At 38.1% G+C, this 25,822-nt stretch overlaps 1 protein-coding gene across 1 annotated transcript in view; it reads left to right on the top strand.

Moving 5' to 3' along the window:
* NALCN (sodium leak channel, non selective) overlaps positions 1–25,822 on the top strand; it is a 323,614-nt gene that overhangs the window by 252,252 nt on the left and 45,540 nt on the right. Inside the window, exons 17-26 of the mRNA XM_011977215.1 lie at positions 946–1,019; positions 14,965–15,066; positions 15,503–15,572; positions 18,356–18,447; positions 18,536–18,658; positions 21,208–21,264; positions 21,508–21,628; positions 21,725–21,856; positions 22,849–23,016; positions 25,308–25,412. Of these exons, the coding sequence (XP_011832605.1) occupies positions 946–1,019; positions 14,965–15,066; positions 15,503–15,572; positions 18,356–18,447; positions 18,536–18,658; positions 21,208–21,264; positions 21,508–21,628; positions 21,725–21,856; positions 22,849–23,016; positions 25,308–25,412 (1,044 nt within the window). The remainder of the gene's footprint in view (positions 1–945; positions 1,020–14,964; positions 15,067–15,502; positions 15,573–18,355; positions 18,448–18,535; positions 18,659–21,207; positions 21,265–21,507; positions 21,629–21,724; positions 21,857–22,848; positions 23,017–25,307; positions 25,413–25,822) is intronic.

The following is a 25,822-nucleotide window of genomic DNA, read 5'->3' as shown; positions in this document are numbered from 1 at the left end:
GCACTGTACTTGTCACTGATGATCTCATGTGTCCTACCCTCATCTTCCTATCTAGGCTATTCCCTACTAGAAACCAAGAACTCCAAATTCTATTTACCCTAAATCTCCTATGGTCACTAATACCATGCTAAGTACTCAGTAAATCTAATGTATTAATCTATTGATCAAAATGAACAAGTTTCAATTACTATCTTCAGTCTGACTACTGGAGTTACACCTTCCAGTTGTTTATTATTTGTTCTAGTTATTTATTATTGTAAATCTATTTATTATGTATTATTATGAGAACATAATGGCCCATGTCCCTGTTTTCTCTTTGCCCTTCTTCTGCCTGCTCTAACTCCTTGTACGCCTTCCACCAATCTAACATCTGCAACTAGTAAGCCACACAGAACTGACCTTGGGGAGTATATCTTTGAATTTATAGTCAGCATCCAGGATGGTTTTCTCCTTAGTTCTCTTCTCTGGAGTGATTTTATCATCGCCAACTAGGAAGCAAGCTTGAATGCCTGTTTGGTTCATTCCCCATGCCTGCAAGCAAAGCAACTCCTAAACTCATTGTTCAGATTAGTGTTAGATTCCAGGCCAAGAACCTGCAGCAGACATAATATGGATTAGAGAACAATGCACTAATCAAAGACAAATAAGGAGTTCAGTATGAGGGTCAATATTAAAGTCTTTGGAAACTGAAAAGTTTATTCAGACGAAGGCCATTATCAGAGTGAGGCACAGCCAATGCACCACCCGTGGCTGGGACGTGGCGCCCCACAAGTTTGTTCGTGGTACTACCCAAATAAAAGTAAAAATAGAATCGTCAGTCATATGATGATGTTTTAGCAAAAGATATTCATGTTTCATGTTTTAACAGTGTCATCTATTGAATGATTTGACAGTATATTATTTCTTAACATTCCATAACTAAAGTCATACTTTTATCATTTTCAGCTTCGCAAGTCTGTTTTCAGCATCAGGGCAAGGAACCTTCTAGAAAAGGAGACCGCAGTCACTAAAATCTTAAGGTAACACCAATTAATGTTGACACATATTTAAACACAAGTGGGATTATATTAAACAAAAAACAGCTTTTTGAAAAATGAATTAATGTTCTGGGCCTCAGCATATACTTTCTGCCAGAAAGTAGATTTGAGTATCTATATACTTATAAATAATATAAAAGACATTATTAATGTCATTTCTAAAACTATATATATTTTATTAGCTCAGTAGGCCTTTCTTTCAAGTATTTAAACATAAATGATAAGTATAAACATTGGCCAAAAGGTGAAAATAACTTACTGTTATTTTTAACAGTTTTATATCTTTTGTGATATGTAAAGGAGAAATCACAATCTAAAGGATAAATGGTGAAAGAGCAAACGTTTTCATTATAGTTCATTACACTATTAAGAACACATCTATTAAAAATCTAGAAAGAATAAAAAGTATACCCATCTTAGAATGCCTATGAAAACATATACTTTTCATGCTACTTTCTAGAAGATACCCGGAAATGAAGTATCAATGAGAAAATTAAGCAACCTGCTTGAGTATTTTATAAGACTATATGTTATAGAGTAGCATGATGAGTATAAAAACACATAAGCATTTGGAATATCATGTTTTAGTACATATATTACATAGACATATGTAAATGACACAACTCAAGATTGGGAGCTGGAGGTAGGATCGCTCGCAAGGCGAGTGGACAGATTCCAGGAAGTCCCCTGCAAACCTGTGGTGAGTGGTAAGGAGTTCTAGCTCCCCTCTACTAGATTCATTACTAGGTATAGACATTAAAGCTTTCTCTCCAGATGCATGTTACTATAACTTGGAAGACTGTGTGAGGAAATAAAGCTTAGTATATATGATCTTTAAAACTATTCTAACTTTATAATACTACCTAAAATTTGTGTGCAAATAAAATTCCTAACTAATCAAGACAGTGTTTCTCTCTATATTGGCTGGCATTCATGCATAGAGTTAAGTTTATGTTGGAGTAGCTGTTATAAGATGAAAATAAGTATTTCCAGGGCTTGTGTATTATCACCACAAAATGTGATGAGATAAACAGACAAGGTCTCATCGAAATAGACAACCTGCCTCCCACTTAGGCTTGCTCCTGACTGGCTGGTAACTCCATCCTGGTATTACTATCAGATCATGCAGTGAGGCTGGCCTTAAACCACACGTGTTACATCAGGATCATGATTCCAGCTACATGTACACCAGACAAGTTCATGGGTAGGGTTCTACAGCAATGCTGATCCACTCACTAAAAAGAGAAATTCACCCTCAAGCCAGAAACTACCTACAAGGACATCATAATTCTTAGTCTGCATTGAGAATCTGCCTGCCAAGTCAGGAACTAGAGGGATGTTACTCATGTTTCCAGAGCCAATGCCTTGCAGTGTAAATGGGCCTTCTGTGTCAATGAGTTCCCAGAGACTTTCTGAGGCAGATGCAGAAACAGATACTTGCAAGGAAGCGATTTCCAGACCTCATCTCCCTAGGAACTCTTTCTTAAAACTGATCTGTCACTTTACCTTTTTCACCCTCCTGTCCTTATTTACCCCTCTCTCAGTTTAGAAACTATGGTGTGTATTAATCTGGGATGTAAAAATCCTCCGGATGGCCAAGCAAAAAGACCGTTCCCACCTGGCTTTCTCCAAAACGAGGGTCCCATGGGGCCATGCCTTATTTTTGATCCCCCTGACAATTTTATGGATAACTTCCTTCCCAAAGCTATCTACCTTAGAGTTAGGCCTTAGAAACAATGTGATTGTCATAAGGGCATGTGGTTACATGTTGTTTGAATTGAAAAATAAAGTCAGACTTTTTCTGACAGATTCAGCTGATTGGCTCAACAGTGAAAACTGATTTAATAAGCGACCAATGAATTGAATAGATTGGATGGCTAAGAGTCTCCAATTTATTCTCAAAATTTTTTTCAAGCACAAACACAATAATTACTAGAATTGCTAGAAATTACATTCTTCTATTTAACATGGTACAAGAGGAATATAGTTGCTGATTTTTAAATATACAGAAGTGTTTTTGTTTTTTCAATTATATAATGCACATGAGCAATATTTTTTTTTTTTTTTTTTTTTTTTTTTTTTGAGACAGAGTCTTGCTCTGTCACCCAGGCTGGAGTGCGGTGGCGCAATCTCGGCTCACTGCAAACTCCGTCTCCCAGGTTCACGCCATTTTCCTGCCTCAGCCTCCCAAGTAGCTGGCGCCTGCCACCACGCCTGGCTAATTTTTTGTATTTTTTAAGTAGAGACAGGGTTTCACCATGGTCTCAATCTCCTGACCTCATGGTCCACCCGCCTCGGCCTCCCAAAGTGCTGGGATTACAGGTGTGAGCCACCACGCCCGGCCTATGAGCCATATTTTTAAGACTATCAGGAAATATAGACCCCTCTAACTTGCTCAACAATAGTGTAGTTTAGGGGATACTCAACAGCCAATAATACTTTACTACAGCCCAGCATACTACAAAATGAGAGGCAGCACCCTAAAACTACCTGAGCTATATCACCTTGTGAAACTCAGGAAATAAAAAGCCATAATTTGAAAAAACAAAAGACCTTAGAATTTTTTAAAATACCAATTTGATTTTGGAAAGCCATTTTGCTTTTTGTTCTGTGCGAATGGTTTCTTCATTGCTTCTACACTAGTTTCTGCATGAATTAAGGGCAAGTGCAAAAACTCAAGCTGATATTTTAGGAATACTTATCTTTTCACCACTAATTGTAGTAATAGTAATGGCAATGATACCATACCTTCATTATAATGTGATCCATCAGTCAAAAAGTCAAGAATAGATTGGGTCCATGTCAGTGAGTGTTTGTATCGTTTTATACTGTTTTTCAAGGAACAATAACAGCTAAAAGGAAAAAGAAGAGGGGGAAAAAGAATTTTTTTTTACAAAAAAAGGAAAATATTTGCAGTAACCTCAGGACAATTGCTTTGAATAACCTTCCACAAAATTGGGAAGGAGAAAAAGCTCTCCACCACTTTATCAGTGTCTTTTTACTGCCTCTAGAGACTCCTCTCTCCTAGGCTCCAACCTTGCTGTCCATTAAACTCTGCCAGGGTTCCTGGATAACTTAGCAGTGGGGTCTCCCAGGACCATTTGCATTTTGAAAGAAGGCTTTTAAAAAATGAAAGGGCTTTTAAGACAAAGAGGATGCAGATTCCATCTTTGAATAGATGGGTCTACCTAGATATAAATAAAAGAAGTCTGGCAGAGACTGCCGTTTTAGTGTTCTATCCCTCTTAACTTTCTAGGTGTTTTTATTTTCATAGAATTATTGTCTTTAGTCTTATCCAAGAGGTTCATTGCCAGGGAGGTAAGTAACAGCAGTATAGGGAGGCTTGAAAAAGAGACCTGAACTAGATCATTGTGGCAAACATCACAGGTTGACATTCGTCCTAATTTGTGTGCAGATAGAGATAAATCACAAAAACCTTAAATCCAGAGTGATATAAGAAATGTAAGCTTTTATGAAGTATTAGCGTATTGAGATAACTTTCCAAAAAATAACAAATATTTGGGAAAAAATAAAGCAACTCCTTGACTTAAGGTTTCTGGAGGCCTGGCTGTGTAAACAGGCAATTAATTTCAATTCTCAACCCTCTTGTCCATTCCATGGGAGCTAGGAGGAGGCGATCTTCAGGGCCCTTCCAGTTCTACTGTAGGATACTGGACTTGGTGTTAAATCCCCCTTGACTGGCATCAAGCTTCTCTGTAACATTGAACAACTCACTAACCTGACCCTCAGTTTTCTGATCTACCTTAAAAAGGTTGTCTGAATAATCTATTGACCAAGCAAAGTGAAATTTAATACTTATTCCAGTAAGGGAAACTGCCACTTTGTTTTCATAATGTCTCAGAAGGGATAGGTCAGAGGTGGATATATGTAAGGTTTTGGGTTTGGGTTTCAGTGTTTGGAGGATGGAGGTCTATTTGAGATTGGGCAGAATTCTTGGTATGAGTTGAGGAGTATTGAAGATGCCTGGTGTGGACAAGTAATAGTTACTGTTCTGAAGATGGCAGTGCTGTGGTTGAGGACCAGGAAGGGAAAGTGACTTGCCTGGTGCCTCTCCACTGCTTTCCATGTTCTTTCCCTCGGCTTTGGTTCAACATTTGAGTAGTCCATTCTTTACAGGGAGTTTGCCCTTCTGTTTTCATTCTCCTTCTTGACTTGGGTGATCTAAGAGAAGAAAAGCAAATGGTGACCTTATGATGTCCTCTTCACATATGAAATTTATTTTTTTTTGTGCCTTTTAGATTTTTAACCAGACACAACTGTAACAAACAAATACAACTGATTTTTATAGTGTTGTTTTTTTTTTAAGTTTTGGATTGATCCCCATTGGGTAGAGTCTTGACAAAACATCCTAATGAATACCAATTATTTGTATGTGACTAGCTTGACCAGTTGAGTGACCTATTGTCTGGAGAAACGGGTTGGTTGGCCCAGCAGTCTATAGTTCAGTTAAATGAATTTGGAGGAAGTGCCTGAAATCAACAATGAAGTTGCTGACTGGTTAACAGCTTTACCTTCCTGGACAAGTCAAGTCATATTGATGCAGAGCCCTCAGCTCTCAGCCCTGGAAATTAAGCTGGAGAGCTGCCAGGGGTCTTAGTTCTCAGGGGGGACCCACATTTCCAAATATCCATCTTCCATTTGAAACAGGATCCACATTATTCTAGCAGAAAGTATGTTATATACATTACTATGAACAGGAAATTTCAGCCCACAGAGGAAGAAGTCTTTCAGAGAGAGGAAGGGCCCTAGAGCCTGAGGTATGTGATTCACAGGTAGAATCACCCATTTCTATGTATAATCATCTTTAATTCATGTTGTTGTACTTTTTAAAATTAATTGATGTTTTGAGAAATAGAAATGAATTTTTAATATATTTTAGAACTCTTTGATGAGAAAAAAAAAAGTGGGCCATTTATACAGAACTTGAGGCTACCGGCCCATGCTAAAATGCAGATGATTCACTTGGCACAAACAGGCATCTGTGTCATTGTTTTATAAGACTTATCTGAAGAGGACTGTGAGAGAGAGGATGTTCCACTACCTGAATTATAAAATCCAAGATTGCTATTAAATTTGTTGTTGTTCTGACTTAGACTATATCATTCAGCTCCACTAAGGAAAGCTTCCTTTCAAAAGGCAGTGACCTTTTCTCTGCATCAGGCGAAATCAAAAACAAATAGCAATGTGCTTTCAAAAGCGTCACTACCTTTGTTGAGATTTCCTCTATTCAAAGCCCCGAAATTGAGCAAAAATGCGTTATCATTCCTGCAAGGCTGAATGAATAGAGAAATGTCAAAATAAAACAATTAAACATTTTACATTATTTTAGAAAGTTCCATCCTTTCGTGGTTGGCCATGAGTGCCTCCTTAGCGAGGACAGTATCTTTATAACCTTTCGAATGCTCAGTCTCACATGATGTTTGCATTCTGACGTTTGGTTTTATAACGTAACTTTCTTTACTATGCACTTATATTAATAATTGTTTAAGTCTTAAGGAATAGTCCTTAATACTACTTAATACAGAAATTAAATGGATTTAATAAAAGACATAGAGTTAGTATTTCTCTTATTCATCATTTTAAAAGAATCATTTAATGACTATAAATACAATATACTACTTACATATATATAAAATCACTATGTATTTATTAATTTGCAGTTATGTAAATGACATTAGCTGGATTTCTTTCCTGAAACAAAGTGCCCCTAAGAATTCACGCATTCACTCAAGAAATATCTCTGCAGTGTCTTTCACATGCCAGGCATTTCACACCATTTGCTTTTTCCCATTTGGAAAGTTCTCCTTTCATAATTATTGTTCCATAGGTTAGCCAGCTAGCTATTCAGCAACTTTGGATAAGGTCGTGTTATTTCTCTGCAGCTCTGCATTCTGGGCAGAACTAGCAAGACACCCTCTACACTACTGGGAGGGCCTGAGTGCCTTACAGCATCCCCTAGACCTTTGAGCTGGGCTCCTCAGTGGAAAGGCAAGGTGCTGGACTGACCCTACAGATGAGAGAAAGGACAGAGACCCTTGCAGCCTAGGGTTTGCGGCAACCCCTGAGATAGCAGCGATTTTTTTATTAGCATTTGGTATGAATAATCCCAAGTTTTAAGAAAATAGAGTATTGAGAATGAATGTCATAAATATTTATCTTTGTAATTCTATTAAGCCTGGCTGCTTATTGTTGGCTTTTTCTTAAGGTTTTCCTGACACTTAAAAACTCTAGTAGGTTAGTTGAAAGACTATTTGGAAATAAACTAAGTAGATAGACGAAAATTAACTGTATTCAGACAACCATAAACTAAGGAGACAAGATGTGTAGGCATATGTTTTTGCATAAAACATAAAATAGTAAATATTTAAAAGTGGCAAAATATAACTAAAACAAAAATAATATAAATACATTTTTAGATAGTACCTGATTTGTGGTAATCAAAATATATTTTATGAGATAGCATATGATTTATAGATTGTTTTTGGATAAACCCAAAAGTGATGATAATAGTGTTATGGATTAGAAGGGCTACTATTGAGTTTTACCAAACAGATGTGGGAGGATTTTTTTAATAGAGTATTTTTTGAACAGTTTTAGGTTTGTAGCAAAATACAGCAAAGGTACAGAGATTTCCCATGTACCTTCTGCCCCCACACAGGCAGTCTCCCCAGCTATCAACATCCCCATCAGAGTGGTACAGTTGTTACAATTGATGAACCTACACTGTCACCTCACTATCACCCCAAGTCTGTAGTTTACACTAGGGTTCACTCCTAGAGTAGTACATTCTGTGGGTTTGAACAAATATGTGAGGACGTGTATCTACCATTATAATATCATACAGAGTAATTTCAGTGCTCTAAAAATCCTCTGCATTCCACCTATTCATTCCTCCCTCCCCACAAACCCTGGCAACCAATGATCTTTTTACTGTTTCCACAGACATAGAAATGAACATAGAAATACATAGATATGTGTCTCCATAGACATGCATTGATGTTTATGGCAGCTTTATTCATAATTGCCAAAACTTGGAAGCAACCAAGATATCCTTCAGTAGGAGAATGGATAAGCAAACTATGGTACATCCAGACAGTGGAATAATTATTCAGCATGGAAAAGAAATGAGTTATCATCATGAAAAGACATAGTGTAAACATCAATGCATGCTACTGAGTGAAAGAAGTCAGTCTGAAAAGTCTACATACCATATGATTCCAGCTATATGGCATTCTGGGAAAGATAAAACTATGGAGACAGGAAGATATTTTAACAAGGTCTTTCTTTTGTTATTTTATCACCGGAGAGTAAAGTAGTAAAGAAAAAATGGAATACATATCTGCTGAAAATTGGCCAATGCAGTTTCTGCAACATTTACAAAATCTCACTTCCTTATTGTAGTAAAAAGTTCAGCCTTTGCATTATAATCTGCACATTTCTGAGTCAGTAGTTGGGTTACTAAATTTGAATCCCAGTGAATGATGTGGGGTTGCAGACATTTTTAATGCTGAAATTTAATAGATGCACTAAAGGCATGGATTTCTCATGAGTTAATTTTTCTTTTTTGTTTATAGTATGGGTATAAGTGCATAAGATAAAGACATTCAAGGTTTATTTTATTTTCTGCCTACAATGAAGTTCTGGTCGCCCATGTATTTACATGCCTTTCTATGAAAACATTTTTGTGAATAACACAAGATTGGGAAGAACTAACCCGCGGTTGCTATGAAAAAGCCAGATCCACTTACTCGGGACAGGGCTGACTCACAAAGGAGTGGGGTATCCACTAGGATAAAAATGCAGCTTTTTCCTCATCTCAGCAAGAGGCCATTACCGACGAGCTCACCCATTAGCATCCGCTGTTGTCTCTACTTGGGAAGATCACATTGTCACTCTAGTGGAGTCAGGTAAGAGCCATTTCCAGGAAATACTCATTATCTATTCTCTTAGTTATACAGTCATAGTTTTACATAATTACCACTGAAAGACCATTTTCCTGTTGTCTGCTAATGTGATTACATTACATTAACCAACCTCGGATAATACTTTCGAATGTATTACTTGCGGCGTTCAAGATTTGAGCAAAATCCCTCAAATGGAATGCTCTGCAAAGTTATACTGCCGTTCCTTCAGATGGTAATTACATTTAATACCAGATGGCATTGTGTAATCTAACTTTTCTATAATGAGTGAAAGTAACTCGAAGACTCATAGGCCTCTCCCTTTCATTACAGAATGTATAGGCTTTTCCCACACCCTTGTTCTGGGACATTAAGAAAGAAGACATGGAGACAAAGAAGAAACGAACCGGGGACCCCCTGCTACTGTGTCTATAAACAACTAGTGGTGTTTAAAGGCTAATAAAGCTCCAAAGATCTCTCTTATAACCATAATCTTTGGGCCAATTTTAAAATATTTTAGATGGAGAAATGTCAAGAAAAATAGAGACAATTTCAAGACATGATTCTCTTTCCCCAACCTCCATAAAAGATTATATATATATATGGCTGTCATATAAGGAGCAATTGAAATTCCACAGCACAAAGGCAATGCAGGGGGAAAAAAAAGGATCAATCTTTCATATTTTTTTTTCTCAAAGGCTTGGCAAGAAACCAGGGGTAATATTTTTGCAACTGGGAATGTGTGTTTGCTGAAGAATATTCCCACATTTGAATCATCCTCAGGGGTCCTCATCTTGTTTTACTTTCAAAGGTAGAGAGGGCATAACATGAACCCCAGCTGGGAAAAGGAAAATGCCTCACTGTAATTCTCCTCCAGGGAACAGGAATAAAGGGATTACATATGCCTGCATAATGCAGAATTTCCTCACTCAGACAAGACAAAAGATTTCATTATTTTTCACCAGACACTTGAAGTCTTGTGCCTCCCAGTTGCAGAAGCCAAGGAGGCAGGCCAATATTTTATATTAAGCCACTAGATGGAGTTCCTAAAAAAGTGGCCTTCTAGTACTTGCCATTATGAAGAGATCTAGGGAAGATGTTAAGAACCTTGATACCTGACACTACCCAGTCTTTCCCCTAAGAAAAGTGAGACTGTCCCTGAAGATCACAGTATTTTTCCAGCACCATTAGCTTTGCTCTTACTCTGGATGACAAATAAATGAGCATTTTCTTCCTGAAAACGTACCTCGTTTGTGCTTATGTGAGACCAAAAGGCATCTCAACCCTAATGAAAAATGAAAAGTGGCAAAATATAACCAAATGGAATATTCCAGTATTTCTCCTTCTGCGTAGGTCCATTACTTGGTAACTTTAAAGATGTATGCATCTCATTTCCTATATAAAATATTAGAAGTCTCAAATTTTGTAGTTATTCACTAGTGCGGCTTGCAAGTATTCGATTCCTATAAGAGGAGGTATATGGAGACCACGTTCCCAGCAACAGATCTGATCTCCAGTTAAAGGAATAGAAATAAGTTCAACTGCTACAGCCTGCTCTGCTTCCACGTTGGCTTTCAGGCTTCCGTAATAGCTTTCACATACAACGTAGAGAAAGATTTATGCATTTTTCAGTTGTAAGGTGCAATGTCTTTTTTTTTTCATTACTGTCTCTTCTAGCGTAGGTATGCATCCCATTATTCCTGAGTGGCATCATATTCTAACTTGAGATAAAATTAAGATTATTTAACTTGCCCCTTTCAAAAGTATATTTTAAACACATGCTGTTTTGTCCGTGATGATTTTCATTCTTCAGAAGCATGGAGTGATCAAAAAAGAAAATACTTGATCTTCACAGAATTTCAAGGTTCATTCATTCCACAAATATTTATTGAGCACCTACTGTGGATAAGAGCTGAGAAATAATCATGAACAATTGTAAAGACAATGCCTGCTCTCTTGGAGCTCTTTGGAGCATGGCGTATGTGACGAATATAAAAGACCAAAGAAAATGGCATGGAGAGAATGAGGTTCCTCCTGGTAAAGACAAGACCAGAAAGGGAGGTTAGAGTGAGTCTAAACAGGGCTTTGTAAGCCACACTGCACATTAGGCTTAGTCTTTTTAAGGCAGTGATGGTAACTGCATTCGTGATCTATTGCTGCATGACAAATTACACCAAAACTGAAGTGATTTAAATGACACGTTTTTCATCTCACAGTTTTAGTCAGGAATCTGGGCATCACTTAGTCATGTCTCTCTCCAAGCTACATGCATTTGGACTTGAATGGGAAGAGCCCCACTCAGTCGCATGGTTATTAGTGGATTCAGTTCCTTGTGAGCTGTGATGTGAAGGCTTCAATTCCAGCTGGTTTCATTCCTCCCCAAGGGGAACTCTCCACAGAGCACCTCACAAAATGCAGCTTGCTTCACCAGGGCAAGCAAACAAGAGGGCAAGAGCAAGTCAGCATGAGAGAGAGAGAGAGAGAGAGCGCTCTAGGAAGACAGAAGTCATAGTGTTCTGCAACCTCTCCCATTCTTCTGCTCCTTAACAGGAAGTCACTAAGTGCCACCCACATTCAAGGGGAGGGAAGTAAGTACCCAAGGGCGTGAAACCCAGGAGCCAGAGGTCATCAGGGTAATCTTAGAAACCTGCCTGCCACAATACCATTATGGACGTTCATTCCAGAGAACATTCGGTTTGGGATAACAATGCAGCATCTTTTCTGAGGGTGGAGGCATGGGTCCACAATGGACATCACTATCAGTCAGAACACAAAAGACTTAGCTTCTGCTATTATCCTCTGCCAAACTTGCTGCTCAGTCCCCAGTGCTGTGTAGAGTGTTATAACATCCACCATGACACAGGACAAGATACAGCAGGAAATAATAGCAACTAAAATTCAAAGAAAGTGTTGATGTTTCCAAAGTGCTATCACATTCATAATCATCTTTACTTCTTCCAACTCCCTGTGAAGTCAGAAGGAAAGGCATTATTGTTCTCTACGTTTTACATATGAGAAACGGAGGCTCAGAGAAAGCACATCACCTGTCTAAGGTCCCACAACTTATAAAAGCTGACGTCAGAAGTGTGTGCTTCTAAAGCTTATGTTTTCTCAACTCATCTTCTCCATTAGGCTTCCAGAAAAAGGCAGAACTTTCCATCAGCAGCTGCACTGCAGGGTGGACTTCTTTGAACCGTGAGACACTAGCAAGTTAGGGATGGGGTCACACAGTCCCCATGCACCTGATGCTACCCTCCCTACTCACCCCTCCCCACCTTTTCACTTACTCATTCTGTTCAGCAGGCAGCCTGAGGGCCAGGAACTGAACTTCCTAGGAATGGGAGGCTGAGTGATAAAGTGGCCCCTAATCACCTCACAGCCTACTAAGGGGAATAACTAATGATAACAAAATGCCGTAAGCATTAAACAAGCTTGGTTAATAACATACTGTAGGAACATGGAGTATAAAACAAGTCATTTTTTTGTGCTTTCACATAGGTGAAATATTCATTTTTCATTTCATGTTACTTTTCAGAACCCATTTGTATCAGTCTGTCATTATATTGTGCATGTTAAAACACTATTTGGTATTTCATGGTTTGCCTTACTGTATATGCTTATCTATGGTAACATTGTATTTCCTTTAAAAATAATAAAGCAAACTTCTACCATCCTTTTGTATGAACCTGGGCACATTGGATTAGAGTACATGTAACCTCTTAGCAGGTCTGATTGTGTCCAACTGAAGTTCATAGCTTTCTGGCAACACTGTTATTTTCCAAAACAGCAAAATTTCTTACATGGCCAAGGAAAGTGACAATGGCTTAGGCAGTACAAGGCTGTTTCATTATGCAGAAACATCCTATCGTGGGCATCTTTCTATACCTGTTTCAATGTCCAGGTCAGCTCCAGGCCAAAGGGTTATAAAACTTCCTTTCTATTCCCTTCCCTTGCTCCTGCATCTACCATCCAGTCTCAGGTTTATAACTTCCATCTGCTGTCCTTCCCTCATCCACCAGGAACCTGTGTGTGGCCAGTGGTCTCCTTGTATAATGGAATGAGATTTTTCAGAATGTTCTCTTTAGACATATTTATGCATCTGTAGAAAAGTTGCTTCATGCTGTAAATGAAAAATAATGATTATTTGGGGTTTGTTTCCAAGAATACATTTACATTCAGTGAATTTGTATGATTTTTCGTGGATATTCACCATAATTGTCTTCATCCACATTAAAAGCATTTTTAAGGACTTAAATATGACATATTTAATAAGTTCTTATATAATGTATTATTAAATAATAAGTTCTTATATGATGTATTATTATATAATAAGTTCTTCTGTAATATGTGTTATATTTAAGTACTTAAAAATGCTTCTATTATACATGTATCATAAGCACTGCTATTTTAAGTGTGCTAAGCACATACAAATCCTTTTCTCAAAGATCTTAACTCTGAGACAGACAGTAATCATATTATTCAAAGCCATTCAACAAATGCATCTTAAGAAACATATTAAATATGAAAATTATATGTAAAAAATGACAGAATTATGTGTTCAGGTGTTGAGCAAATGGAGTATCATTAGATTTGCATCTGATAAAATCATTGCATTTTCAACCTGTGAGCTGTCTTTCAGAGCAAGCCTTTCTCTTCATTTTACCAATAAGGAAGTTGGGCCCAAAGATCACCCAACTGGTTCATAGCAATGTAACTTCTGGCACACAAGTCTTTTAATCCCTTATGTTATTTTCTTGCCACTTACCAACTATCTCAAGGGAATTCCTGTCATTCCCAGTTGGAGAAAATTTTCTGGAGAATAATTTTTTTTCTCACAAAAATCGTTCACACCACAGGTGTTAGGCCACCCAGTTGTCTTCACTCATTAGCAAATCTGAAATTAACACAAGTCCAGTTATGGTCTAAAGAGAACATGTTTTTAAAAGTCTCCATGGTTTAAACAAGTGGTAACTGGTTACCAGTAAGCTGCAAGCTTCAGACTGAGGTTTCTGTAGGTAATAATTCCAAAAACTGTGTGCCTTTCTTTTTAGAACTGTGATTTTAAAAACAACACATAACATTTGCCATCTAAACCATTTCTAAGTGTACAGTTCAGTCATGTTAAGTATGTTTACATCGTTGTGCATAATTCCAGCTTTAGTTACTGCTCTTTATGACTCATTTTTGCTTCTAAACTTTGTTTTCCTAAAGTTCTGCAAAATCTCCTTGGAACATATATTTCATCATTCCAGGAGCCTGAGTGGACAAATCCTTCCCAAAGGGCGTTTATTAGAAACCTTGTTTAAATTCAAAACCAACATCATGATTGCCTGTGTGTATGAGTCTGTTTTCATGCTGCTGATAAAGACATACCTGAGACTGGACAATTTACGAAAGAAAGAGGCTGAATTAACTTACAGTTCCATGTTGCTGGAGAGGCCTCACAATCATAGCAGAAGGTGAAAGGCACATCTCATATGGTAACAGACAAGAGAGCTTGTACAGGGAAGCTCCCCCTTTTAAAACCATCAGATCTGGTGAGACTAATTCACAGTCACGAGACTAGCACAAGAAAGAGCTGCCACCATGATTCCATTACCTCCCACCGGGTCCCTCCCACAATACGTGGGAATCCAAGATGAGATTTGGGTGGGGACACAGCCAAACCCTATCACTGTGGGTAGGCTGGCCTTCCTTCTTATGGCCTCCTGATAGAAGCTCTACCATTATTTTTGGAGAGGAGGGAGGAGGCAGAAGTAGGAGGGGCAAGAGGGGAGCTTTCTGTTTATTTTCCAGCCGTTCTTCATAGCCGTGACACTTCTGCTTTGTAAGTGTTCTTGACACAGAACGTAAAGTTCATTTTCCTTTATAATTATACGTTATTTGCTGTATTTTGTTTTCATTGGTGTTGCCTTTAAAATAATAAAAGTAATGAGCACTTATGTATTATTCATCTCAAGTGTACAAACCATGCATTTATCTTGGGCTCCTTTTTTTGTTCCTAGAGCTTGCACCCGACAGCGCATGCTGAGTGGATCATTCGAGGGGCAGCCGGCAAAGGAGAGGTCAATCCTCAGCGTGCAGCATCATATCCGCCAAGAGCGCAGGTAAATACTTGGAAAGACAGGGCTTCAGCGACTGTAAAAAAGAGGGGGTTTTACAGGAAATGGTTGCTGTACACAGCCACCGCTGTCAGCCCTGGCTGCCAGACAGGCATGGCTGAGGAATCGAGTTCTATTTGCTGTTTGTTACAACAATGAAACACCTACTCAGATCCAAAGATTCAAAAAATCGCTACTTCACAATCCTTTTCCTTGGAGATGGCCAAATTGTCACTTTTAAGATCAGAAGGAAAAATTCTGAATTTTGTTAGATGGGATCAAAGACATTTGGAAAGAGTATAAGCTTCTGCTACAAAAAGAAATCATAGGCATTTGTGGTGTTGTAGCAGAAAAAGTGTTTTATTTTGAATTTACCATGGTCACTGCTTGAAAGGAGGGTTTGATCGTGAAATGTATTAACCAGTGACTGTGGTTGTTTTAGGTCACTAAGACATGGATCAAACAGCCAGAGGATCAGCAGGGGAAAATCTCTTGAAACTTTGACTCAAGATGTAAGTTGTAAGCAGTGCTTTGGATTTCAGAAGCGTGATTATGAAAATGTATTTAAATGACTGCTTAGACAGTGTCAGTGCCGGAGTCTTTCTGCCGCATTCCCATGTCTCCTTAAGACTTCATACCAGAGGGAATCAGGAAACTCAGGATATGAATTATGTAGCCAAGTACCAGAAGTAACTGTTAACAGCAGAAAACTCCAGTCATCCCACACAAAGCACATGTCTTAGTTAAAATTGTAACACAAAAGTGTCATATCAGTTGCATTTGACTTGAAATTAAAGACACTTTAAGCATTTTAGATAGGTTTGATTTGCATCATTGACTTTGAATATTCCCTAAGAATCAAATATTCTAGAATCTAGATCAAGGGTCTATAATTTCAGGGCTTTTATATGAGGAAGTGAAATTTTATTTCTAGAAGAATTTTTCTGTCAAAGACTAGCTAGTATTTCCCAAGAAAGACTCTAGGTCATGTATTTATTTACTAGTTCTATAAACAGTTATCAAGTGTTTGTTATGTGCTGGGTCCTGTTCTAAGGAATGAGGAGCAGTGGGGAAATAGGATAGACTCAATGCCCTCCTGGAGCTTAAATTTTAGAATAGGAGATAGATCATAAGTTCGTAAAAATATAAGGGAATTTCTGGAGTGATTTCTTTTTATTTTCCATCATCTCTTCATTACTGTGACAGATTTGCTTTGTAATGTAAAGTGAAATGAAGTCACGTAAAGAAATCAAAGGTGGGGATTTGGGGGCTGGGAATTTTAGAGATGATGGTTATCGTAGACCCCTCTGCGTTATCCCAGAGACCCAAATGAAATGAAGGAGCCACGAAAAAAATGCATAGAAGCCAAGCGTTAGATGGCCCAGCAGCTATACCATGCAAAGATTACAGTGAAAGGAAAGGCATATTAAATAACGGTAATTATGAAGTCCTGATTAAAAGACAGGCCTTAGGTTGAATCTGGATGAACTGGCTAAAGAAGTAGTCTTGAATGTTCAGAGTCAAGGATGGCACTTGAGAAAGGAGGGCTAGCAAGAGAAAGTTAGCAAAGCCTTGGGGTTATTTTGTTTTTCTCTTTTTCACCACTTACCTCTTATTTCTTGAGTTTTTGGAGTGTTGGCCTACTACATCTGCTTTCATTCTTTAGAAATTTGTGTGTTTTAGTCTGAGTCGATGGTTTTTATTAAGTGTTCCAGGCAAAATCAAGAGCTAGAAGTTGGCAATGAGAATACCTGGTATCACCAGTACCCTATAGACATGGTTCTAGTTGGCACAAGATCTGTTACTGCCATGATTTTTAATATCCAGAGCTCTATCTGATTGGCTACCATATTGTTGACATGGAATTGCCATCAAATCCAACACATGGCCTGTGCACTTAGAATTGCAGAGTCAGCCATATTGCACGGAGAACATTTTCAGGTAAAAAGTGAAAGAGGCAACCCTCATTCAAAGTGCCATCAATACGTTTCAACCGAAATGTACAACCTACTTAAGAATCAAATCAGAATGTGTCTTTGAAAATAACGTGTTTAAACATAGACAGCAAAGGCCCTGTTTGAATAGTCTAAATGCCAGAGCTTACTTCTTCAGAGACTTCCTACCCTATCTTTCATCTAGAAGTAGAGCAAAATCCATCTCCCACCTTCTCCATAGCAAAATGTCATGGGGTTCTGATCATTTCCAATAAATTCTTATAAGGTCTTTTCTCCCACAAAGGAGAGATTTAAATTAGAGAATTTTAACTTTTTCACTTATTCTGAATGATAGCAGACACAGATAATTAAGTCTAAGGAGAGCTTTCTATAAAATCTACTGAGTTACTGGAACTCTGGCCCTGCACCTTCCATGGGGTCCATCTAAAGGGCTGTGAAGGGCCCGCATGGCCTGCTCACCTCTCTTAGATTTACCTACACTGGCATCCTGGCTATTCCATGTGTAGACATGCCAGGCCTGCTCCCAGCTGTGGAAGAACACATGTCTGCAGCCCTACCACAACCTACACCCTCACATCCTTCTAGTCTTTCCTCAGATAGCACCTTCATATTGAGGTCTACCCTGACCTGTTCACTTAGAATCACAATCTTCTAGCCTGTGAATGCCTCTCTGTTCCTCTCACCCACTGTGATTTTTAAAAAAAATCAGATCACTCAGCATCCTCTAATATACTTATTTTGAATTATTTTTTATCTGTTTCCCACTGACTAGAACATCCTATGAGAACAAGGATATTTTGTTTCCACTTGCCGTATCCCACACATTAGAACAGTGCCTTGCACGTAATAGGATTTCAGTCAATATGTGCTGAATGAATTACTTTTCAGAGGAAAAAATACTCTTGCTATGAAGACTGTGGCCATTAAAGATATATATTTAATCTTATATATACTGTAAATTTATATATTTAATGTAAATACACACATTTGGTTTAAGTATACATATTTAATGTAAATATATACATTTAGTATAAATATACATACTTATTGTAAATATATACAACTCATAGATATATATTTATTGTAAATATAGTATAAATATATTTATTGTAAATATACACATTTAGTGTAAATATACATATTATAACTATACATTTAGTATAAATATACATATTATAAAATATACATTTAGTATAAATATATGTTTAACAGTAAATATATATAATTAATATTTATACTCTATATCGAGGGAGATAGTGGTTTTAATTTTTTTAACTGATAATATATTTTGCATTCAAAACCCTCCTATTTTAACATACCCCCTTTTAATTTATTTCTAGCATTCCAATACAGTGAGATACAGAAATGCACAGAGAGAAGACAGTGAGATAAAGATGATTCAGGAGAAAAAGGAGCAAGCAGAGATGAAAAGGTACAGGTTGCTGCAGTGTTCCATGGCTCTCATTTGGGAATGGCAACATTTCCCTTAGCCTTATTCTCCCACGAATTTCTCCTCCAAGGAAAGTGCAAGAAGAGGAACTCAGAGAGAACCACCCGTACTTCGATAAGCCCCTGTTCATCGTCGGGAGAGAACACAGGTTCAGAAACTTTTGCCGGGTGGTGGTCCGAGCACGCTTCAACGCGTAAGTACACTTCATTTCAGCCAGGTGTTTGGCCTGAGCCGTGCAAACAGCAGGGGTGTTGTCATGTGAAGAAGAAGGAACATGTAATCCTAATGGGGTCACAAAATAAACTGTGGACTAATTAATCATGCTGCTCCTCTTTGCTGAACACCCGACCAGGTGGAAAACAAACAAAGGTCGCAAGTAGTTAACATTTGTAGAAAACTCGCATCGATAAAACACAATACAGCCATTTTTGTTTGTGCATTTTAGCAGTTTCCTGATACATTTATATTGGCATTATTAACTCCATATTTTATTTTGGAAATACTGAGACGAAAGGAGACTAAAGGACATGGTGAAATGAAGGTCATTGTCCATGTCTTCCATCAGGCTTGTAGTTTCTTTGTGGTAAAAATACCTCAATTGGTTTATTGGAGAATAATGTAAAGTTGACTAGTGCTTTCATTACCAACTGTTATATGAAGGAAACCCACTGTCCGCTGTCTCTACTCTACCAACATGGAAGAAATGTGTACGAAGCCATCAGTAGGGTGAATGCTGAAGACACTGTATTTGTGGACACCTAAGCCGAGTTTGACGGGCAACCAATGGATGAAATGGATTTTTGTCAAGCATACCTGTGTTAGTCCATTTTCATACTGCTGATAAAGACATACTCGAGACTGGGTAATTTATAAAGAAAAAGAGATTTATTGGACTCACAGTTCCACGTGGCTGGGGAGTCCTCACAATCATGGTGGAAGGCAATAGGCACATCTTACATGGCACAGACAAGAGAGAATGAGAGAGAAGTGAAAGCAGAAATCCCTCATAAAATCATCAGATCTTATGAGACTTATTGACTACCACAAGAACAGTATGGGGGACCACCCCCATGATTCAATTATCTCCGACTGGTTCCCTCCTACAGCACGTGGGAATTATGGGAGCTACAATTCAAGATGAGATTTGGGTGTGGACACAGAGCCAAACCATATCAGTACCTTTAAGTAAATATTCCGAAGACATTAGGAGTCATGGAGGAAATGAGAAAACTTTCCATGTTCCCATTATGTAGTTGGACTGTCCCTGATGCCATCGTTTAAGTAAATTGATTTCTTTGTTATTAATTAGTAGCATATGATAATTGCTATCTGTTATGGACTGAATTGTTCTCCCCCAGCAAAATCCATATAGTAGAGTCCGAACCCTCAGAACCTCAGAATGTGACTGTATTTGGAAATAGGAATTTTAAACAGGTTAATTAAATTAAAATGAGGTCATTAGAGTGGACCCTAATCCAATATGATTGGTTTCCTTATAAAAAGGGAACATTTGGACACAGACATATACAGAGAGAAGACCTTGCGAAGACACGTAGGGAGAAGACGGATGTCCATAAGTCAAGGAGACAGCCCTGGAACAGGGTTATCCCTCACAGCCCTCAGAAGGAACCAACTCAGCTGGTATCTTGATCTTGGATTTCCAGCCTCCAAAACTATGAGAAAATAAACTTACGTTACTTAAGCCACCCAGTCTGAAGCACCAGTGGTACTTTGTTACAGCAGCTCAAGGAAACTAATACAAACTATTATAACATTTCAGGGATGGAAGAGACTCCAGGGACCACTCAGTGTCATTTGTGTGCCCCCTTCTTCAACAGAGGAGGACATTTAAGCATGCAGAAGTTGAGGGCTTTGCTCAGGGACCCAGCTACTACCTGGCTGTCTCTTGATTGCCAGAGTATTGTTCTTTCTGCTTCTATAAAGACTTTCACAATTTAAAACAACTGAGTCATAATTATTAAAATCTTCCATGAGTTTTCAAAGTAAAGGAAGAAAATGCCAGTTTAGAGATCGATTTGATCACTTCTCGAAGTAGGTTTTTTTATCTTGAATTATCTTGTTGGCTGCCTGCACCTTAACATCTCATGGCTAATTCTCCACTTCACTTAGTGTGGTGGAATTTCCCTTTTATCAGCAAGGCAGCTGATGTTGATTACAATTGATGAAGACTCTGTTGTAACTGGGGACACATACGCAAAGACTGTAAGCAATCTCACTGACAGTGCTCACAGGCTTCCTGAAAGTAGAAACAATGAATCTCCCTTCCAAGAAATTCTAAATAATCATTCTACAACATCACAGTTAAATGCAGGAGGAAGAGGTCTATTTAAATTGTGGAGATTTAATTAAATAATTTCAAAGAATGAACATTCTTGAGCTATTAAGACAAAGATTTTAAATGAGTATTTTTAAATGAAAGTCAAAATTTAATTTGGTACTACCCATGTTAGAAAATTCTGAACAAAGTCACTAAGTCTAAAATCAAGTATTTTGAGAAACGTAAAACTTTATTTTCATAAGCATCAACTGCAAATTCTTTGGATTTTTTCTTTCGTCTAATGTTCTCTGACCTCCAGAGTCACCTACAGTTAACATATTTTATAATGGACATTGTAGAGAGGATGTACAAGAGATTTTAGGTAGATGTTTGCAAATATGATTTTTAGCACGTTAAAACATGCTTGCTGTGTTGCAGAATTTTATATATGTGTTCTCTTACAGATCTAAAACAGACCCTGTCACAGGAGCTGTGAAAAATACAAAGTACCATCAACTTTAGTAAGCATTAAAAACTTCATTTTCTATGCACATTTGAAGTTTTCATGTACTATTTTATGCTGCATACAAATATTAAAATTCTCTTTTGTCTTCTTGCTATATAGTGCTATGAAATAGATGATTGGGGAAAGATGTTTTTAAAATACCAGTCATGTTGATAGAGCCACAGAAGCCATCATCTCTAACTCTTAGAAGCCTTTCCTGGAACCTTTATGTTTCTCAGTTTTGTTTGGTCTTTGGCAGTGATTTGCTGGGATTGGTCACTTACCTGGACTGGGTCATGATCATCGTAACCATCTGCTCTTGCATTTCCATGATGTTTGAGTCCCCGTTTCGAAGAGTCATGCATGCACCTACTTTGCAGGTACCGCTGCTAAATCTCAGCTTACAACTAGGAGGTAAAATACTGACCTGCCGTTTTTCCGTTCATTGTAACCACACTGCCTTTTGCCCATTTCAGATTGCTGAGTATGTGTTTGTGATATTCATGAGCATTGAGCTTAATCTGAAGATTATGGCAGATGGCTTATTTTTCACTCCAACTGCTGTCATCAGAGACTTTGGTGGAGTAATGGACATATTTATATATCTTGTAAGTTTTTGGTTATTTCCTAAATGAAAAATGTAATGGTTTTGTAAAATCTCCTGCATTTCTTGGTATAAGTGCAAGATATAGTATGAGTCACAGAGGTTTAGATTCCCTAACTGAATTCTTAAATGGACTCTAGAGTAGTTCATAGTTCATTATATACAAATAAGGGCCATGCATGTAAAATCTAAATTAAGAGCATCATAAATATCTATGGATAGTTATGTTGTTCAAATACACTAATCACAATTTTATGTATGAATGAGACATACACGAATAAGGTCTAACATAGCAAACCTAGTTTGCATCCCACAAATCTTATGGCTTCTATACTAAAAAAAAAAAAAAAAAAAAAAAAAAACAGTTTGTCTCATATAAACCATGTTATTGATTATGAGCCCCTTATTGTTGAAAGCCAACTAAAGTGATTGTGATTGGACCTCTCTCCTGATTCCAATGCATAAAATACCTGGCTATAGCAGGTGCCCATTCAACTGTCCAGTAAAACTGGCTGGAAAACCACAGAAATGGACTCAAAGAATTTTTTATTTTTTCTGTATGTCCAAGAAGGCATGAAATCATTGTCTTTGCAGACACAACAAGGAAAATTGTGATCATTAACAGGTAGCATGTTGCAGATCATTGATAAAATAGCAGTAACCTTGATAAAAGGAATTCCAGCCATACTGACATCAGCGGAGCCTCCAGAGTAGTAAGTTAAAAGAATGCACTGGTGTACACACACACACACACACACACACGCACGCACACACGGTGTGGACACCTCCATTTCTTTCCTGCATACACATGATGACTTTCCTCTGAGGTATCTAGCAAGTCCAGATGAGGTTTGTTGTTTAAAGTTAACAGATTGCACGTACAACCAGTGAGTGGAATCTCTGCTAAATGAAAAGTTGTGGCCAGTTCGCTCTCAGAAAATGTAACTAGCAGGAGATGAATTGTATAAATTCCAGAGGTTGTTTTTTCCCCTTTAGGTGAGCTTGATATTTCTTTGTTGGATGCCTCAAAATGTACCTGCTGAATCGGGAGCTCAGCTCCTAATGGTCCTTCGGTGCCTGAGACCTCTGCGCATATTCAAACTGGTGCCCCAGATGAGGAAAGTTGTTCGAGAACTTTTCAGCGGCTTCAAGGAAATTTTTTTGGTATGTTAGAATTATCCTTTGATTCCAGTTCACAGTAGTCCAACTCTAGTAGCTAATGAGGAAAAAGTGAGTCTTGCTTATCAAGGTCAATTCAATAGTTTTGGTTATTGCCAGAGGGTTATAGAGGCACTAACAAAACACAGTGCACCTTCAAACACTTTACCCATGGGCACCTCTGGCGTGGGAGTTTATTTAATTCACCTAAAGAGAAGCACTCTGAGATTTGAAAGAGTTCGTATCTGCTGACTCTTTCAGTCCTACCTCTTGACTCTAATTTATACTCTGGGTTTTAGTTTCCTCCCATCTGAAAATGAAGGATAAGAAGATTCAACACCGTGTACTCCACAAATGGGATTAGGAATTCATGCATTTGGGCTCCTAATTTCATTCTGTGTGTTCTTGAAAGAGTATAGCACAGAATTCTTCTCTAGATCTCAGGAGTGTTAACACGAAACAACTTTAAAAATGCAACATATAGGTATAACCCACTTTAAGTAACTTCAGCATTACAGTAATGAGTGATTACAAAGATGATTGAGTGGGCAAAACGTACTTTTTAGCTGGGCAAATGTTGATTTAGGGTCTTCTGAAAACAAGGCCAGAGATAAAACAACAAGAAAGAGGCTCATTGTTCACAATCTGTTACAGAAAGAGCTTTGCCTTACAAAACAGTGATCAAAAGATTCTTTTTATTATTGATGAGGTCTGCTTGTGCATGAGAAGCATGAGTTAATTTACTTAGGCTCATTTTGGATCTTGCTTTCTAGAGACATACCTGTAATGAGAAAACAGCTCTAGTTGTGGTTGATACGAATGTATTTTAGAGATAGATTGTGATGTTACTAGAGGTATATCATTGCTGAATTTTTTTTTTTTTTTTTTGAGACAGAATCTTGCTGTGTTGCCCAGGCTGGAGTGCAATGGTGCAATCTCAGCTCACTGCAACTTCCACCTCCTGGGTTCAAGTGATTCTCATGCCTCAGCCTCCTAAGTAGCTGAGACTACAGGCATGTGCCACCACTCCCAGCTAATTTTTTGCGTTTTAGTAGAGACGGGGCTGCACCGTGTTACCCAGGCTGCTCTCAAACTCCTGACCTCAGGAGATCCACCCACCTCAGTCTCCCAATTGCTGATTTTTTTTTTAAGATGTGTTTAAAAATTCTTGTTTTCTTTATGCAAAACCATAAAACTGTGGCTCTTCACACAGCTGGAATTAAAAGAAAGTATCACCTGACGACTAATGTACATGAATCTTTTGATCACTAATAAATTTTAGAGGAGAATTTGTGCCTTTCCCTGATGGTGGTCAGTGTGATTTTAGTATACTTAGGTGTATGTTTAGGTTATTCAACAAGTGCAGTTCACTTGTCCCAAATTTTACCCTCTGTCACTCTTCTCTGCTGAGACCAAAGAAGTCAGCCAGCAGAGGGAGCATGAGTTAATTAACAGATTTGCTTTTCAAGACTGAATTCTCTCCTTTCCTCTGTGCATAGAACATTCTTCTAATGCACACCTTCACGATTACAAGACAGCTAAGCCACTGTCCGGCTCATTTGTGCTCTGCTAATAAAAACATGAATCCAGGCCAAGCACAGTGGCTCACGCCTGTAATCCCAGCACTTTGGGAGGCTGAGGCAGGTGGATTGCCTGAGGTCAGGAGTTCAAGACCAGCCTGACCAATATGATGAAACCCCGTCTCTACTAAAAATACACAAATTAGCTGGGCGTGGTGGCGGGCGCCTGTAGTCCCAGCTACTCAGGAGGCTGAGGCAGTAGAATTGCCTGAACCCAGGACGTGGAGGTTGCAGTGAGCCAAGGTTATGCCATTACACTCCAGCCTGGGTTACAGAGTGACACTCCGTCTCAAAAAAAAAAAAAAAAAAAAAAAAAAAAAAAAAAATTTATATATATACATATATATATCTCCATTTGGGAGAAAAATGGTCAAAATATAATTATTTAAACGTTTTTTTCTTTTCCATTAAATAAAAAAGAGCAAGGTGTTGATTTTAAAATCAGGAAAGTTCAAGCCATTTCAAAAATACCTTATTCCATTTTCTTACATGAAATTCATGTTTCCATTTTAAAAACTCAAATCTTGTTAATTTTCTCCTTTTGACCTTCCAGTAAGGCTAATTATATGGCCTCTGGTGGAAAAGTTAAAATATATCATCAAAAACCCATGATTTTTATACAGTGTTATCTTAAAATTCCTATTTATGTCACTGTTTAAACCAAACCTAATATTTAGTCTTTACCAAGAGATTTAACGTTTCATCAATTTCTTTCAGGTCTCCATTCTTTTGCTGACATTAATGCTCGTTTTTGCAAGCTTTGGAGTTCAGCTTTTTGCTGGAAAACTGGCAAAGTGCAATGATCCCAACATTATTAGAAGGGTAAGATGTACCTTTCTGTCTTTTGAAATAAAAATTAAGGGTCAAGCGTGGTGGCATGTGCCTATAATCCTAGCACTTTGGAATGCCGAGGAGGGACGATTACTTGAACCCAAGAAGTCAAGTTTGCAGTGAGCTATGATCACACCACTGAACTCCAGCCTGGGCAACAGAGCAAGAGACCCTGTCCCTAAAAAGAAAAAAAAAAAAAGGTAGTTTACACTCCCTTGGCAAATATGTGGTACCAGTGGCTGCCAAGCCTACTTTAAGAACTCCCTATACAACTCTAAGAATTCTCCTCCCACAAACTCCTTTTTGCTTAACATGCGATATGTCTCTTCTGGCTAGAAAGTTTAATAAGATGAAAAGCACACCTCAGAGAATGTCACTCCTCCCTTCTATTCCAGTGCCAA

Source organism: Mandrillus leucophaeus, unplaced genomic scaffold, assembly GCF_000951045.1.
Source record: "Mandrillus leucophaeus isolate KB7577 unplaced genomic scaffold, Mleu.le_1.0 Scaffold175, whole genome shotgun sequence".
In the NCBI taxonomy this organism is placed as follows: domain Eukaryota; kingdom Metazoa; phylum Chordata; class Mammalia; order Primates; family Cercopithecidae; genus Mandrillus; species Mandrillus leucophaeus.
Note: the sequence above shows the minus strand (reverse complement) of the source record. Positions and strands in the feature narration are given on the sequence as shown.